The 16,454-nt window shown below is 44.8% G+C and overlaps 1 protein-coding gene across 2 annotated transcripts in view; it reads right to left on the bottom strand.

The window, feature by feature from the left end:
• CCT6B (chaperonin containing TCP1 subunit 6B) overlaps positions 1-16,324 on the bottom strand; it is a 42,573-nt gene extending 26,249 nt beyond the window's left edge. Inside the window, exons 1-5 of one of the 2 annotated variants that reach the window (XM_062216392.1) lie at positions 16,188-16,324; positions 14,323-14,386; positions 13,647-13,781; positions 6,186-6,359; positions 1,195-1,298 (exon numbers count right to left, since the gene is read on the bottom strand). In XM_062216392.1, the coding sequence (XP_062072376.1) occupies positions 1,195-1,298; positions 6,186-6,359; positions 13,647-13,781; positions 14,323-14,386; positions 16,188-16,324 (614 nt within the window). The remainder of the gene's footprint in view (positions 1-1,194; positions 1,299-6,185; positions 6,360-13,646; positions 13,782-14,322; positions 14,387-16,187) is intronic. The other variant, XM_062216393.1, reaches the window with a different exon arrangement.
• Positions 16,325-16,454: the final 130 nt, after the last annotated feature.

Raw genomic sequence — 16,454 nt, 5'->3', positions numbered from 1 at the left:
AATAAATCTTTCTTTTAAAAAAAGGGATATCAAACAAGTATAATATGTAGCTCATGTTTGGTTCCTAATCCAAGTAAAACTGAAAAAAGAGTCAATCGTTAAAACTGGGATATGAATTAGACATATGATGGTTTTCATAAGTTATTGATTTTTAGATATAATGTTTTGTGGCTATATTAGGTAAAAGAGAGGTAAGCTAGTATGTCTGTTTATAGATAATAAAGTATTTATAGGTAAAACATTTCATCTGAATGTGCTTTAAAATAATCAATGTTTGGAAGAGGAAGAAGAAAGGATATAAAAGCCCATATATTAAAAATTGATAAAGTAACAGGTATGTAAAAGTTCCCTATTCTATTTCTCAATATTTATGTATGTTTGGGATTTTCTGCAATACAAGAATTTTTTAATATTTATTTATTTACTTGAGAGACAGGCTTACAGAGGAAGAGACAGAAATAGAGGTCTTCCATCTGCTGGCTCACGCCCCAAATGGCCACAACAGCCAGAGCTGGGCTGATCTGAAGCCAGGAGCCAGGAGCTTCTTCCAGGTCTCCCACGTGGGTGCAGGGGCCCAAGGACTTGGGCTATTCTCCACTGCTTCCCCAGGCCATTAGCAGGGAGCTGGATAGGAAGTACAGTATCCAGGACTCGAACCAGCACCACAGGCGGAGGCTTAACCTACTACATCATGGCACCAGCCCCCATAATACAACAATTTTAAAACAGTTAAATCCAAAATCTACAACATACATCATCTGGTCCCTCTGACCTCCCTGACCTCAGGTCTTACTCCTTTTTTCTCTCGCTGCTCCAGGCACACTGGAACCTACTGCCTCAAGACCTTTGCAACTCCTTCCTTCTGCTTCGAGCAGATATACACAGGGCTAGCTCCCTCATTTCTTCCAAGACCTCTTTTCTCTCTAGTTTCTTAGAAAGGCCTCTCTGACCGCTATAAAATCACACATGGGGTTTTTTTTACTACGATTTAATCACAAATGTAAGCTTCTTGAAAGGGAAATTCTGTTTTTGCTCACCTAAAACAGTGACTGGCTCATGGTGAGTACCCAATTATTATATGTCAAACGAATACACTGATGTCAAACAAAAGCAACTAATGGAATTAACGAAAGAGTATCCTAAGAGAACCACCTATTCCAATGCCTGCATATTGTCAAAGCATGTGTCATTTACTTTGTATCTGTTTCTGACTTGTGCTTCATCTCCATGATTTCTATCATGAAGAGATCAATGGGGTAACCTGGTCTTCTAATAGCCAAAACGGAATCCACCACAGCCTGAAAGAGAAGCAGATGAGAAGAGTATGTTATTTGGACTGCGAGAAGAAATCACTGCTTTAAGTAATCTATCACCACCAGACTAAATGGGTTCAGGACTTCAGGCTTCAAAACGCAGGGCAAGGCCAATTAGCTCCAGTTCATTATGGACACTAACAATAACTGATGCCTTTAGATCCCGAGGAACTTCAGAGGTCATCAGGTCTAAACCCACTATTTTACTGAAAAGGAAACCTGAGTCCTTGAGAAGTCACGGGGTGGGTGTTTGGTGCAGTGGTTAAGTTAGTGTTTGGGACGCCTGTATCCCATATCAGAGTGCCTGGCTGGAGTCCCAGCTACTCTCCTTCTGATCCAGCTTCCTACTAGTGCACACCCTGGGAAGCAGCAGCTGATGGCTCAAATACCTGGGTCCTTGCCACACACATGGGAGACCCAAATGGAGTTCCAGGCTCCTGGCTTCAGCCTGGCCTAGCCACAACCATTGCAGGCATTTGTAGAGTGATCTAGCAAATGAAGGATCTCTGTCTATCTCTCTGTCTCTGTCTCTCTGTCTTTCAAATCAGATGCAAATAAATAGTTTTTTAAATTAATAAGTTTTAAAAAAAGAAGTTACAGTCTTAAAATAAGATCTAACAGCTAATGGTAGAGACAAGACTAGAATTCAAGTCTATTAAAAAAAGTATTTTATTTTATTTATTTGAGAGGCAAAGGAAAAATGAGAAGAAGGCAGAGTTCCCATTCACTGCCTCATTCCTCAAATGCCCACAGTGGCTGGGGCTGGGACAGGCTGCAGTCAGCAGCCAAGAACTCAATCCATTTCTTCTGTGTAGATGACAGGGACCCAGCCATCTGAGCCATAGCCTGCTGCCTCCCAGGGTGTGCACCAGCAGGAAGCTGGAATTAAGAGTGGAGCAGGAGGAGCTGGCTAAGTCCCAGCTGTTCTGCTTCTGATCCAGCTCCCTGCTAATGCACCTGGGAAAGCAGGGAAGATGACCCAAGTGCTTGGGTCCCAGCACCCGCATGGGAGACCCAGAAGAAACTCCTGGCTTTGGCCTGGCCCAGCCTCGGATATTGTAGCCTCCTGGGGAGTGAACCAGCAGATGGAAGATTCATATTCTCTCTCTCTCTCTCTCTCTCTCTCTCTCTCTGCCTCCCCCCCCCCCATATCACTGCTTTTCAAATAAATAAAATCTTAAATTTAAAAAAAAATGGTGGAGGTGGCATTCAAACCCAGCCAACTCTGATATGGGATGCAGGCATCCTAATCAGCATCTTAACCAGGCCAAATGCCTGCTCCAAATTCAGGTCTCTTTAAGCGCTAAGCTACTGCTCTTCCTACCATATGAATACTACTCAAACTTGTCTTTAAAAAAAAAAAAAAAACAGAATATTTTGAGGTTGCTTCTATTTTTTTTTAAAAGATTTTATTAATTTATTTGAAAGGTAGAGTTACAGACAGTGAGAGGAAGAGACAGAGGGAAAGGTCTTCCAATGGTTCACTCCCCAGTTGGCCACAACAGCTGCAGCTGCACTGATCCGAAGCCAGGAGCCAGAAGCTTCCTCCAGTTTTTCCCACGCAGGAGCAGGGGCCCAAGCACTTGGGCCATCTTCTACCGCTTTCCCAGGCCATAGAGAGAGCTGGTTCAGAAGAGGAGCAGCTGGGACTAGAACTGGTGCCCATATGGGATGCCAGTGGAGGATTAACCTACGGTGCCACAGCGCCAGCCCCTACTCAAAACTTTTCTACCAAAGGACACTTAATGAAAAAGAAAGAAATATTGGGGCCAGCACTGTGGCACAGAGGGATAAGCCTCCAAATGCAGTGCCTATAACCCATATGATTATCAGTTTGAATCCCGGCTGCTCCACTTCCGATCCAGCACCCTGCAAATGCACCTGTAAAGACCATAAAAGATGGCCCAACTACTTGGGCCTCTGCTCCCATGTGGGAGACTTCCAGAGGAAGCTCCTGGCTCCTGGCTTCAGATTGGCCCAGCTCAGGTAGTTGTGGCCATTTGGAGAATGATCCAGTAGATAGAAGGTATCTTTCTCCCTCTCCCTCTCCCTCTCCCCCACTTCCTCCCTCCTTCTCTCTAATTCTGATTTTCAAATAAATAAATAAATCTTTTTTTAAAATTTCACATACACATACATACTTAATATATATATTTAAAGTTTTTATTTGTTAAAGGATTTTATTGATTTATTTGAGAGGTAGATTTACAGACAGAGGGAGAGACATAGAGAAAGATCTTTTATCCACTAGCTCACTCTCCAAATGGCCGTAATGGCTGGAGTTGGGCTGATTCATAGCCAGGAGCCAGGAGCTTCCTCCAGGTCTCCCACGCAGGTGCAGGGGCCCAAGCACTTGAGCCATCTTCTACTGCTTTCCCAGGCCACAGCAGAGAGCTGGTTCAGAAGAGGAACAGCTGGGACACAAACTGGAGCTCATATGGGATGCCGGTGCTGCAGGGAGAGGCTTAGCCTACTATACCACAGCACCAGCCCCTAAAGACTTTTTTTTATTTGAAAGGTAGAGTTACAGAGAAAGAGAAGGACACACACACACAGGGAGAGAGAGAGACAGAGAGAGAGAGAAACAGAGACAGAGATGGACAGACAGACAGAGACAGAGACAGAGACAGAGAGAGAGATCTTCCATTGGTTGACTCCCCAAATTCACTCCACAACAGCCAGATCTGGGCCATGCCAAGGCTAAGAGCCTGGAATTCCATCCTGGTCTTCCACATGGGTGGCAAGGGCCCAAGCACATGGGCCATCATTCACGCCCTCCCCACGCACATTAGCAGAGAGTTATTTAGATGGGAAGTGGAACAGTAGGGACTCAAACTGGTGCTCGTATGGGATGCAGGCATATCAGGTGGCAATTTAACCCACTGTATAACAATGCCAGCCCCCTATAAATGTTTGTTTCAGTGGGAAAATATGCTTTCCCCAAAAATCATAAGCTAAAATTAACATTCCAAAAAGATTTGTATTGGAGGCCGGTGCCATGGCTCACTTGGTTAATCCTCTGCCTGCAGCGCCAGCATCCCATATGGGCACCGGGTTCTAGTCCTGGTTGCTCCTCTCCCAGTCCAGCGCTCTGCTGTGGCCCAGGAAGGCAGTGGAGGATGACCCAAGTGCTTGGGCCCTGCACCTGCATGGGAGACCAGGAGAAGCACCTGGCTCCTGGCTTCTGATCAGCGCAGCTCCGGCCGTGGTGGCCATTTGGGGGATGAAACAATGGAAGGAAGACCTTTCTCTCTCTCTCTCTCTCTCTCTCTCTCTCTCTCTCTGTCTCTGTCTCTGTCTAACTCTGTCAAAAAAAATTTAAAAAGACCTCTCAGTTCTGAGAGTGTCTATAAAAAAAGATTTTTCTCATTAATAATGCCACATATCCCCCAAGAATATACATTTAAGAAGCAGAGCACAGGGGTGGGTATTTGGCACAGCAGTAAGCTGCTGCCTGGGATGCCCACATCCTGTATTGGAGTCCCTAGGCCAAGTCTTGGCTCTGCTTCTGGTCCAGCATCCTGCTACTGCACATCCTGGGAGGTAGTAAGTGATGGCTGAAGTGCAAGACCTACACTGAGTTTTAGACTCCTGGCTTCAGCCTGGCCCAGTCATGGCTGTTGTGAGTGAAACAGTGGATGCAAGTTCTCTGTCTCTTTCCATCTCTGCCTTTCAAATTCATAAATGTATTAAAATAAACATTTATAAAAATAAAGCATAGCATCTCTTATTGTTTAGCTCAGAAAAAAATAGTATGAAAAAGCTGACTATATAAGTAAAAAAGATAAAAGGAAAAGAAAACACCACTATATGTTAGAAAAATTTACCTGAGGTAGCCTAACATATGGTTCTGGAGCCTTATAGGGAATAAGACAAAGTCCGCTGGATAGACGATCATTGTTTCCATAGCTCTGAAACAGAATGGCTGTCCTAACCAGAGAGATTCAAGGTGCCTGTCTCCCGTTTTCGAGCTCCTTAGTTCCACACTTGCCTCAAGCTCCTGCTGCTACAGATCCTGGGAGACAGAGCTGATAGCTCAAGTGGTTGAGTTCCTGCCACACATAGGGGTCCTGGATTGAGTTCCTAGCTCCTGGCTCTGAGCCAGCAGATGGGATGTGTCCCCTCCCCTCCTCTCCCCTCCCATGCCCTCCTCTCCTCTCTCCTCCCCTCTCCTCTCTCTCTCTTCCCCCAAATAAATAAATTAGAATGTTATAATATAATGAAAACAAAGCTCTAGTTTAAGGAACCCAGTATACCACCCAAGGGCTTCCACAGGACATGCTCCATAGGCAACCACACCCCTGGCAACTTTCCAGTCATGTAAAAGAAGTTTTTTTTTTTTTTTTAAGATTTATTTTATTTATTTGAGAGGTAGAGTTACAGACAGTGAAAGAGAGGGACGATCTTCCTTCCATTGGTTCACTCCCCAAATGGCCACAACGGCCGGAGCTACACTGATCCAAAGCCAGGAGCCAGGTGTTTCTTCCCAGTCTCCCACGTGGGTGCAGGCGTCCAAGGACTTGGGCCATCTTCTACTGCTTTCCTAGGCCACAGCAGAGAGCTAGATCGGAAGAGGAGCAGCCGGGACTAGAACCGGCACCCACATGGGATGTCAACGTTGAAGTTGGAGGATTAACCTACTGTGCCATAGTGCCGGCCCCATAAAAGAAGGTTTAAGGACACTTTTGAAGAATTACAAATATTCTGACCAAACAACTCTTGCCTATGGTAGGCCCATAAAAGTTTGTCTTCTGTGGCTTATTTTATGTTCAAAAGAATCACAAGCAGTACTTGGTTATCCTATAGGAAAAAGAAGACTATCTCCATGTGTTAGGCTACACTCATTCTAAATGCAAGAGTTTAATCACATACCTTTGTTAACACATCAGCCAGGTCAGCACGAACTTTAGTCCGCAGAGATGTTCTAGCCACATCTAAAAGGATTTCTCTTTTCATCTCCTTCCCTACTTTAAGTTTCTCCAAAACTTCTAGGGCCTTTTTCTTGGCAGCTTCAAAGCCTTCAGCTATTATTCTAGGGTGCAGACCCTATTACACCAATATAAAATTATAAAGTTAGCCATAGCGAAGTAATTATCCTCTCCTATTGATAAGTATGTACAAAAATAACATTATCCATACTAATGCCACTAAATATTCGTTATGTATATAATTTATAAAAATCATTTCTGAAATAATATCAAGCTTACAGGAAAGTTGAAAGTCTAGTACAAAAAAAATTTTTTTATTTAACATTTACTTATTTGAAAGGCAGAGTTATGGAGAGGCAGGCAGAGAGAGAGAGAAAGCGAGACAGAGAGATTTTCTATCCACTGATTCACTCCCCAAATGGCCACAATGGCCAGAGCTGGGCTGATCTAAAGCCAGGAGCCAGGGATTTCTTCCAGGTCTCCCACACAGGTGCACAGGCCCAGGCACTTGGGCCATCTTCTACTGCTTTTCCAGGCCATAGCTAGGAGTTGGATCTGAAGTAGAGCAGCCAGCTCTCGAACTGATGCCCATATGGGATGTCTGTGCTGAATACAGCAGCTTTACCCACTATGCCACAGCACCGGCCCCTAGTACAAAAATTTTATTTCCAAAACTTTTTTTTTTTTTGACAGGCAGAGTGGATAGTGAGAGAGAGAGACAGAGAAAAAGGTCTTCCTTTGCCGTTGCTTCAACCCACAATGGCCGCTGTGGCCGGCGCACTGCATTGATCCAAAGCCAGGAGCCAGGTGCTTATCCTGGTCTCCCATGTGGGTGCAGGGCCCAAGCACTTGGGCCATCCTCCACTGCCTTCCCGGGCCACAGCAGAGAGCTGGACAGGAAGAGGAGCAACTGGGACAGAATCCGGCGCCCCTTCTGGGACTAGAACCTGGTGTGCCGGCGCTGCAGGCGGAGGATTAGCCCATTGAGTCGCGGTGCCGGCCATTCCAAAACTTTTTAACTACATTGTTGGGTGGTACCCTTCTGAATGGGTACAAAAGATTTCTTTTAATCAAAGAATCAGTACTGGTTGAGAGAAAAGTGGTAGAGAGATACTACCTTCACCAAGTGATCGACGTTAACCTCACAGTACTGGGACAGATGGATATCACGTACCTCATACACGCATTAGAAGAACACAACAGCTCTTCTGTGATACTCTTGCCAGAAACTAATCACCTGAGTTCAACTGTGAGGAAACAAGACAAATCCAAATCGAGGGACTTTGTATGAAATAACTGGCCTAGGGGCTGGTGCTATGGTGTAGCAGGTAAAGCCACGGCCTGCAGTGCCAGCATCCCATATGGGCACCAGTTCGAGTCCTGCCTGCTCCACTTCCAATCAGCTTCCTGCTAATGCACCTGGGAAAGCAGTGGAAGATGGCCTAAGTCCTTGGGCCCCTATACCCACGTGGGAAACCTGGAAGAAGCTCCTGGCTCCTGGCTTTGGATCGGCATAGCTCCGGCCATTGCAGCCATCTGGGGAGTGAACCAGCAGATAGAAGACCTCTCTCTCTCTCTTTCTCTCTCTCTCTCTCTCTCTGCCTCTCTATAACTCTGACTTTCAAATAAATAAAATAAATCTTTAAAAAAAAAAAGAGAGAGGGCCGGCGCCATGGCTCAGTAGGCTAATCCTCCGCCTTACGGCCCTGGCACACCGGGTTCTAGTCCTGGTCAGGGCACCAGATTCTGTCCCGGTTGCCCCTCTTCCAGGCCAGCGCTCTGATGTGGCCCAGGAGTGCAGTGGAGGATGGCCCAAGTGCTTGGGCCCTGCACCCACATGGGAGACCAGGAGAAGCACCTGGCTCCTGCCATCGGATCAGCGTGGTGTGCTGGCCGCAGCGCGCCGGCCACAGCAGCCATTGGAGGGTGAACCAACGGCAAAGGAAGACCTTTCTCTCTGTCTCTCTCTCTCTCTCTCACTATCCACTCTGCCTGTCCAAAAAAAAAAAAAAGAAAAAGAAATAACTGGCCTGTACTCCTTAAAAGTAGCAATATCATCAGGCACAAAAGGCAGTTCAGGAACAATTCTAACTTAAAGGAGACTAAAGGGATGTGAAAACTGAACACATGATCCCATATTTTCAATAAAGAACACCAGCGGGACATGTGGTAAAGTGTGAATAAATCTGGAGATCGTGTAGCAGTACTGTATGAATGTGTTAGCATTGGTGTTCTGCTTTATGTAGTTATAATATTATGATTATATATGAGAATCCCATGCTTTCAACAAATACACACTGGGGGCTGTCACTGTGGCATAGTGGGTTGGGCCTCCACCTGCAGTGCAGGCATCCCATATGGGCACTGGTTTGAGTCCCAGCTGCTCCATTTCCAATTCAGCTCTCTGCTGATGAACTGGGAAAGCAGCGGAAGACAGCCTAAGTGCTTGGGCCCCTGCACCCATATAGGGGACCTGGAGGAATCTCCTGGCTCCTGGCTTTAGATTGGCCCAGCTCTGGCTGTTGCAGCCATTTCAGGAATGAACCAGCAGATGGAAGACTTCTCTCTGTGTATCTCCCTCCCTCTCTCTCCCTAACTCTGCATCTCAAATAAATAAATAAATAAATCTTTATAAAGAAAGAAAATAAAGGAATGAAGGAAGAAATACACACTGGGCCAGTATTGTGGCACAGCTGGTTAAGCTGCTGCTTGCAACAGTGGCAACCCATATAGAAGTGCTGGTTCAAGAGCTAGCTCCTGACTGCCACAGTTCCAATCAAGGAACTGCTAACACACCTGGGAAGACAGTGGAAGATGCCCCAAGTACTTGAGCCTTTGTCCCCATGCAAAACACCATGATGGAGTTTCTGGCTCCTGGCTTCAGCCTGGCCCAGCCTTGGCTATTATGGTTATTTAGGGAGTGAATCATTTGATAGAATATATCTCTCTCTGGGGTAGAAGTAGTGGTGTAGCTGGTTAAGCTGCCACTTGCGACACTGGCATCCCATATGAACGACTGTTCATGTCCCAACTGCTCCATCTCTGATCCAGCTCCCTGATCATGGCCTGGAAAAGCAATGGAGGATGGCCCAAGTATCAGGGCCCTTGCCACCCACATGGGAGACCCAGATGAAGCTTCTGGCTTCAGCCTGGCCCAGCCTGGCCCAGCCATTTGGGGAGTGAACCAGCAGATGGAAGAACTCGCCCTCTCTTCTCTCTCTGTAACTCTGCCTTCCAAATCAATAGGTAATGGAAAAAAAAAATTGGTGTGTCTATTCCTCTGTGTGTGTTGTTGTTCTGCCTTTCAAACAAGTAAATATTTAAAAAAAAATTTAGGGGTAGGGATTGGTATTGTGGTGTAGCTGGTAAAGCTGTCACCTACGGTGCCAGCATCCCATGTGGGTGCCAGTTAGAGACCTGGCTGTTCCACTTCCCATCCAGCTCCTTGCTAATACACCTGGAAAAGCAGTAGAAGATGGTTCAAGTCCTTGGGCCCCTGCACCCATGTGGGAGACCTGGAAGAAGCTCCTGGCTCCTGGCTCCAGCCTGGCCCACCCCCGGCTGTTGTGGACATTTGGGAAGTGAACCTGCAGATGGCAGATCTTGCTCTCTGTCCCTCCCTCCCTCTCTGTAACTCTGAATTTCACATAAATAATCTTTTTAAAAATTTTTAAAAGAAAGATATACTGAAATATTTAGATATCTTGCAACTTATACTATCCAGAAAAACATAAGTACACACACACACACACATACATAACACATACACATATATCTCAAAGAAAGTAGGGCAGAGTTGGGGAAGAAACAGTAACTCTTGGAGAATCTGAGTAGAAGGCATACAGGGATTATTTGCAATATTCTTACAACTTTTCAGAAGGTCTGAAATTATGGGAAAATTTTTTCTTAAAAACCAGTACTGTTCTACAAAATAATATACAAACTTTATGAAAGCTGGCACTAGGTCCTATAATATTCTTATTTTTTAAAAAGATTTATTTATTTGAAAGAGTTACAGAAAGAAAGAGAAGAAGGCAGAGGCAGAGGGAGAGAGAAGTCTTCCATCTGCTGCTTCACTCCCCAATGGCCGCAATGTCTGGGGCTGGGCCAAACCAAAGCCAGGCGCTTCATCCGGGTCTCTCACATGGGTATAGGGGCCCAAGCACTTGGGCCATCTTCCACTGCTTTCCCAGGCGCATAAGCAGAGAGCTGGATCAGAAGTGGAGCAGCCAGGACTCAAACCAGCACCCACATGGTATGCCAGCACTGCAGGCAGCACCAGCCCCATAGTAATCATTAAATAATGACAGTAATTGAATATTTGTGTTAGTCACTACTCTAAAAGTTGTACATGAACTCTTTAATCTTTTCCACAGCACTATGAAGTAGGTATTATTATCAGTCCCATTTTACAAATGAGACCAAAACCTGAAGGGATGGTATAATTTGTCTTGGAGTTTTATTATTAACCATTTCCAAAAATTTCCTTGTTCTTGGCCGGTGCCGCGGCTCAATAGGTTAATCCTCCGCCTGTGGCACCGGCACCCCGGGTTCTAGTCCCGGTCGGGGCACCGGATTCTGTCTCGGTTGCTCCTCTTCCAGCCCAGCTCTCTGCTGTGGCCCGGGAGTGCAGTGGAGGATGGCCCAAGTGCTTGGGCTCTGCACCTGCATGGGAGACCAGGAAGAAGCACCTGGCTCCTGGCTTCGGATCAGCGCAGTGCGCTGGCCGCAGCGCACCAGCCACAGCGGCCATTGGGGGGTGAACCAACAGCAAAGGAAGACCTTTCTCTCTGTCTCTCTCTCTCTCTCACTGTCCACTCTGCCTGTCAAAAATAAAAATTTTAAAAAAATTTCCTTGTTCTAGGACCTCACATTCATGCATCTGGACTACTATGAAAACTTCCTTCCAGTCTTGATTCCCTTAAAACTGTTGCCCAAACATTTAAAATGCCAATCTGACCACATCAGTGATTAAAATATTTCTATGTTTTGTCTGTTCACCAGTGGAAGCTGCTTGGTGCACATACCACACCGCCCTCCATGATCTGGCTCCTGCCTCCGCCCCACCACTGTCCATATCCTTAACTCCAGCAACACCAAAATGTAGGTAGCTCCCTACAATACCATGCTGCTTCTATTCCCTGTGCCTCTGCTCACATTGTTGCTTCTGCCTGGAATGCCTTTCTCCTCATCTCGCGCCCTTTCATACAGCTCACTCTCCCAAAGATTCAACCCAGGCCTTACTTCCTCCTGAGTGCTTTCTGACCATAGGCTAAGTTAGGCTACTCCTCCCTCCTCAGTGTTAGCCTAACTTCATTACTGTACAGCCACAGTTGCATAATTATGAACATATCTCTCAGCATTTCACCCTGCCTGAACTCCTGTCTTCCTAAGCTGACTCTCATATTTCTTGGTTTTTCCTCTTCTACCCATGGTTCCAAGGAAACAAATCTTATCCTGGCTTATAGAGTGGACCCAGATCAGTCTAAGTCAGTTCTAAAAATTGTTACTGGTTGAGGTTGGACATAAGGTAAAGTTGACCCAGTCATACTAAATGAAGAATTTATATCCCACAGTTGAGTGAATGCCTTTCTCTTGTCCTTTCCTGCTGAGTATCAGTAAAGGAAGCAAGTTAGCCCAGATTTCCTCCAAAAGTCACACATTCAGGATGGCAATAACTCTTAGGGTAACACAAAGTAACAGTGGAAGAGCTAAGAGACAAAAAGGACCCGGGCAGTTGATGACCGATTGAACTTTTTAATCAGCCAACCCTGAAGTCGGCCTTATCTCTCAATGTTCTATTATAGGACATAATAATTTCCTTATTGTTTAAGTGAGTTCTAGTCAAGTTTCTACTGCTTACAGTCAAAGACGTCCTAACTGAGATAAGTTGCATGTACTGAATTAATAGACAATTCCCAATACTAAATGAAATACAAGGAAGTAATAATTTTAGTGGCTTGACTAGATTATGCTTCACTGAAATGATCCCTGAATGCAAGAAAAAATTCAAATACTTAATTAGAGAAAAGAGATAAGTAATGCCAAGAAAAGGACACAGATTGAAAAAAGGCACAAAGGCAAAAATGTGCATGATGATTTCAGAGGCTGGAGAATGGAGGAGACCGACTAGAGTAGGTGGTTTACAGAGGGAAATAAAACTAGGTGGATCTATTCACAACATGGAAAACCTTCACTAATTTTTCTCCAGTTTTTTGTTAAGATTTATTTATTTGAAATGCAGAGTTACAATGAGAGGAAAGACAGATCTTCCATCCACTGGTTCATTCCTCAAATGGCCGCAATGACCAGGGCTGAGCCAGGCTGAAGTCCAGAGCCAGGAGCTTTTTCTGGGTCTCCCATGTGGATACAGGGGCCCAAGGACTTGGGCCAAACTCTGCTGCTTTCCCAAGCACATGATCAGGGAGCTGGAGCAGAAGTGGAGCAGCCAGGATTTGAACCAGCACCCAGATGAGATGCTGGTATTTCAGGCAGCAACTTTACCCACTACACCACAGTGCTGGCCCCTCCAGGTTTTTGTTTTTGTTTTGTTTTTAAGATTTAATGTATTGAAAGGCAGAGTTACAAAAAGAGAGAGGGAGAGACAGAGAGGGCTTGCTTCCAACTGCTGGTCCACTCCCCATTTTTAAATGGCCACTGGATCAGAAGTAGAACAGCCCACATGGTGCCCACATGGGATGCTGGTGTCACAGGCAGCAGCTTAACCTGCTGCTCCACAATGTTAGCCTCCTACACTTGATCTTAGCCAAAAAGCCAGGAAGTGATACCGCTGGCTTCCTACAGTTATTTTTTTAAGGTATTTGATTTTGTTTCAATTTTATCAGTGCCTTTTTCTTTCTTAGGCCATTACTCATGGGTATTTTACCTCTTTATATATCCTAAACATTTGATTTTTAAAAGAGGTACATAGGGACTGGCACTGTGGCACAGGCATCCCATGTGGGTGCCAGTTCAAGTCCCAGCTGCTCCATTTCCGATCCAGCTCCCTGCTAATGGCCTGGGAAGGCAGTAGAAGATGGCCCAAGTTCTTGGGCCCTTGCACCCATGTGGGAGACCCAGAGGAAGCTCTTGGCTCCTGGCTTTGGATTAGCCCAGATCCACCATCTGGGGAGTAAACTAGTGGATGGAAGACCTCTCTGTCTCTCTCTCTTTATATGTAACTCTGCCTCCCAAATAAATAAATAAATCTTTTTTTTTTAAAAAAGAGGCACATAATTCCAAACAGAAATTATTTTTAGCAAAAGTTCATATTTCTGTTTATAATTGTCCTAGAATATGTTGAGTAAAATTAACTTTTACCCTCTAAAATTAAGGCATTTTACTAGGGAGAAAAACTGGAACTTTCCATTCAAAATAAAGCATAGATTGTATGAAATTCTAATACCTCAGAAATGTACAGATCAGCTTGTTTTAGTAACTCTCCAATAATTAGAACATTGGAAGTGGTACCATCTCCTGTGATGTCATCCTGGGCTGTTGCTACTTTTGCTATTAAGGAAGCTGTTGGGTGTTGAATTTGCTGAGAAAAGTAACGAACACATTAGAAAAAGAGAGGGGGGAGATAAATAGGTCACCAAACACAAGATGACCTAAGGGTCAGTAGTAAAATCAAGACACAAAATCTTGCTTCATTCTACAAGTATACAGGCTTTACATTATAGATTCTTAATAAATGTCAAGCCTACGATTTAAAAACTGAGAACTAATGAGCTTTGAACACTGTATACAAGTCTTTCAATTAGAATGCAATGACATTTCCAAAATATTAAGTCCTTCAATCTCAAAGGTTAATACATTTATGAAAACTGCAAAGAATTTTTAATTTTTCCATGATTACAAAGAATATAATGCAATGCCTTTAAAAGGTGTTAATAGGTAAGAATCCCTATTACTTGAACTATACAAAGACTTGAGTATAGCTAGAAAACATTTCTCATTGAAGTTTAATGCAATCAGCAAATCTCAAGAGAGTAGGTCTTAGCTGGCAGCCTTGCCCTCAAGATACACAAGTTGTACTAATTATTAATTAAAGCTTATTAAAGTCAGCAGCACCAGCTCACCATCTCGTGAAGCAGCACGTTTCCGTCTTTGGTGAGTTTGATGTCACCTGCTCCAGAAACAAGCCTGTTCAGAGAACACTGATGTTATTCACTTTACTTGGCAAGAGTCAAGCGCCACACTCCCAGGACTTGCCACTCCAGTATCCTTAGTACAGGGAACAAGGCTTGGACAACTTCCCTTGTACTATGGGGAGATACCACAGAATTACTACCATCCACAGCTCTCAGAACCTGTCCACCTGGGTGGACTGCTATGGTGATTTCATTCCAAATGGAGCTTTTACAAGTTTAAAGATAAGAGCAGTTGATGGGTTATGAATAGTGTCTGCGTCAAAGAGTATATGTCTACAAAGCACAAATTTGAAATGTTTCCTGCATATTTTTAATTTTGGTGAATGTTGCCATTCAGCCACTCAACTTAGTTCCCTTCATCCCTCGCATTTATTAGATGACCGAGTCCTGTCAGTTCTACAACCTGAATATCTCTTGGTATCTTCTCTTCTTTTCCACTATCATCATCAGCCCTACCCTGTACTAGTGTCCTGATCGTCTCCAAATTTAAATCTACCCTCTATACTACATTTATCTTTTGAAAAGTCGGTGTTACTCAGTCAATTCCCTGATCCCAAATCCTGCGATGATTTTTATGTTCTCCATCACCTTCAAGGTAAAGCCCAAACTAACTTAGCTAAAATATATTTGATATTTCTCAGTCTGGCTTATGTCTACCTTTCCTTCAATGTACCACCTTCCAACAAGCAAATATTTTGGTTCCCTTAGTACATTATGCTTTATTTTTATTTCTTTTGAGTTTACACTACTGAGCATTCTTATTCCTGAAATTACTCAAGCTAGAAGCCTTTACTCCTTCCTCCAATCCTTCTTCCAAGACTCTGATCAGGGTTAAATGTTTTGCCTACTGTGTAAGATGATGCATGGGATGCCAGCATCTCCTATTGGAGTGCCAGGGTTGGAGTTCTGGCTCTGCTCTTGCTTCCAGCATTCCTGCTAATGTGCACCCTGGGAGGCAGCAGGTGATGGCTCAAATACCTGGGTCCCAGGCACCCACACACGGGAGATAGGCTGAATTCCTGGTTCCTGACTTTGGCCTGGCCCAGTCTCAATTTTTACAAGATCTCTGCCTTTTAAACAACTTTAAAAAAAAAAAAAAAAAAGACTGAACATCTTCTGAGAGGTTTTTCTTTGTATCATCAGTAATTGCTCCCTTTGCATGATATAATCATATGCATCTATATATAATTAGTACATCTGTCTCTACTGGCTCTTGGTTATCTGTGTGTTCCTGGCATTTAATGCCTGTTTCGTCGTTAATATTACCTTGCTCATTCTTGTGAGGGTGTATCTCTCCCCTCTACTTTTCTGCCCTCATCAGACTTTCTCTCGCTCTTGTCTAAAGACAATAATTGGCGCTACTTAAATATATGTTGAACGGAGGAATACATACGGGAACCAAGCATAAGGTTAACTTAAGTGCTAGACCACGGAACTTGCTAGACTATGGAACTTGGACTGGAACCCATGCTTGCCAGGCTCCAAAGCCCCTGCCCTAAAACACACTGCCATAAAAAACCGCAACTATCTCGCATTTGTAGATCAAAGGCATGGTTGTCTTGTTCAATGCCTAACGTTTCCCACAAGACACTAATTGAACTGGCTTCTTAATTTGCATGACTTTATCACTCATGGGCCCCCTCCTGAGGGAGGTTTTTCTCCTCCTCCCCCCGCCCAAGCTAGAGATTGCTCAGGGCAGGAGCGAGACTTCGAGCCACCAAGACCACAGGTGCACCCTCCTTGTTCAGAGGGCTTCGCGGGCGCCCTAACCGCCGCTCCAAGCGCCGTCTCACATTTTCATGGTGCCCTTGGGACCCAAGTTGGTCCGCAGCACATCCTGCAGCCCTCGCGCAGCACATATGTTGACAGCCAAGGCAGCCTGGGCCCGAGCCACCTCAGCCTTGGTGTTAACGGCCTTTATCGAAGCCATCGCCAGCCGGCTGAGAGCAAAAACAGTTTCCTCTCGATTCCGAAGCGAAGCCCTGGCGCCACGCCCCCTCGCCAGAACCTCGGCCAATCAGCGCCCTGGCAGGAAGTGACGTTCTCAGGCCTCGCCGGGA

The sequence above is a fragment of the Lepus europaeus genome, chromosome 18 (assembly GCF_033115175.1).
Source record: "Lepus europaeus isolate LE1 chromosome 18, mLepTim1.pri, whole genome shotgun sequence".
Classification (NCBI taxonomy): Eukaryota; Metazoa; Chordata; class Mammalia; order Lagomorpha; family Leporidae; genus Lepus; species Lepus europaeus.
This window is presented reverse-complemented; position numbering and strand designations above follow the sequence as displayed.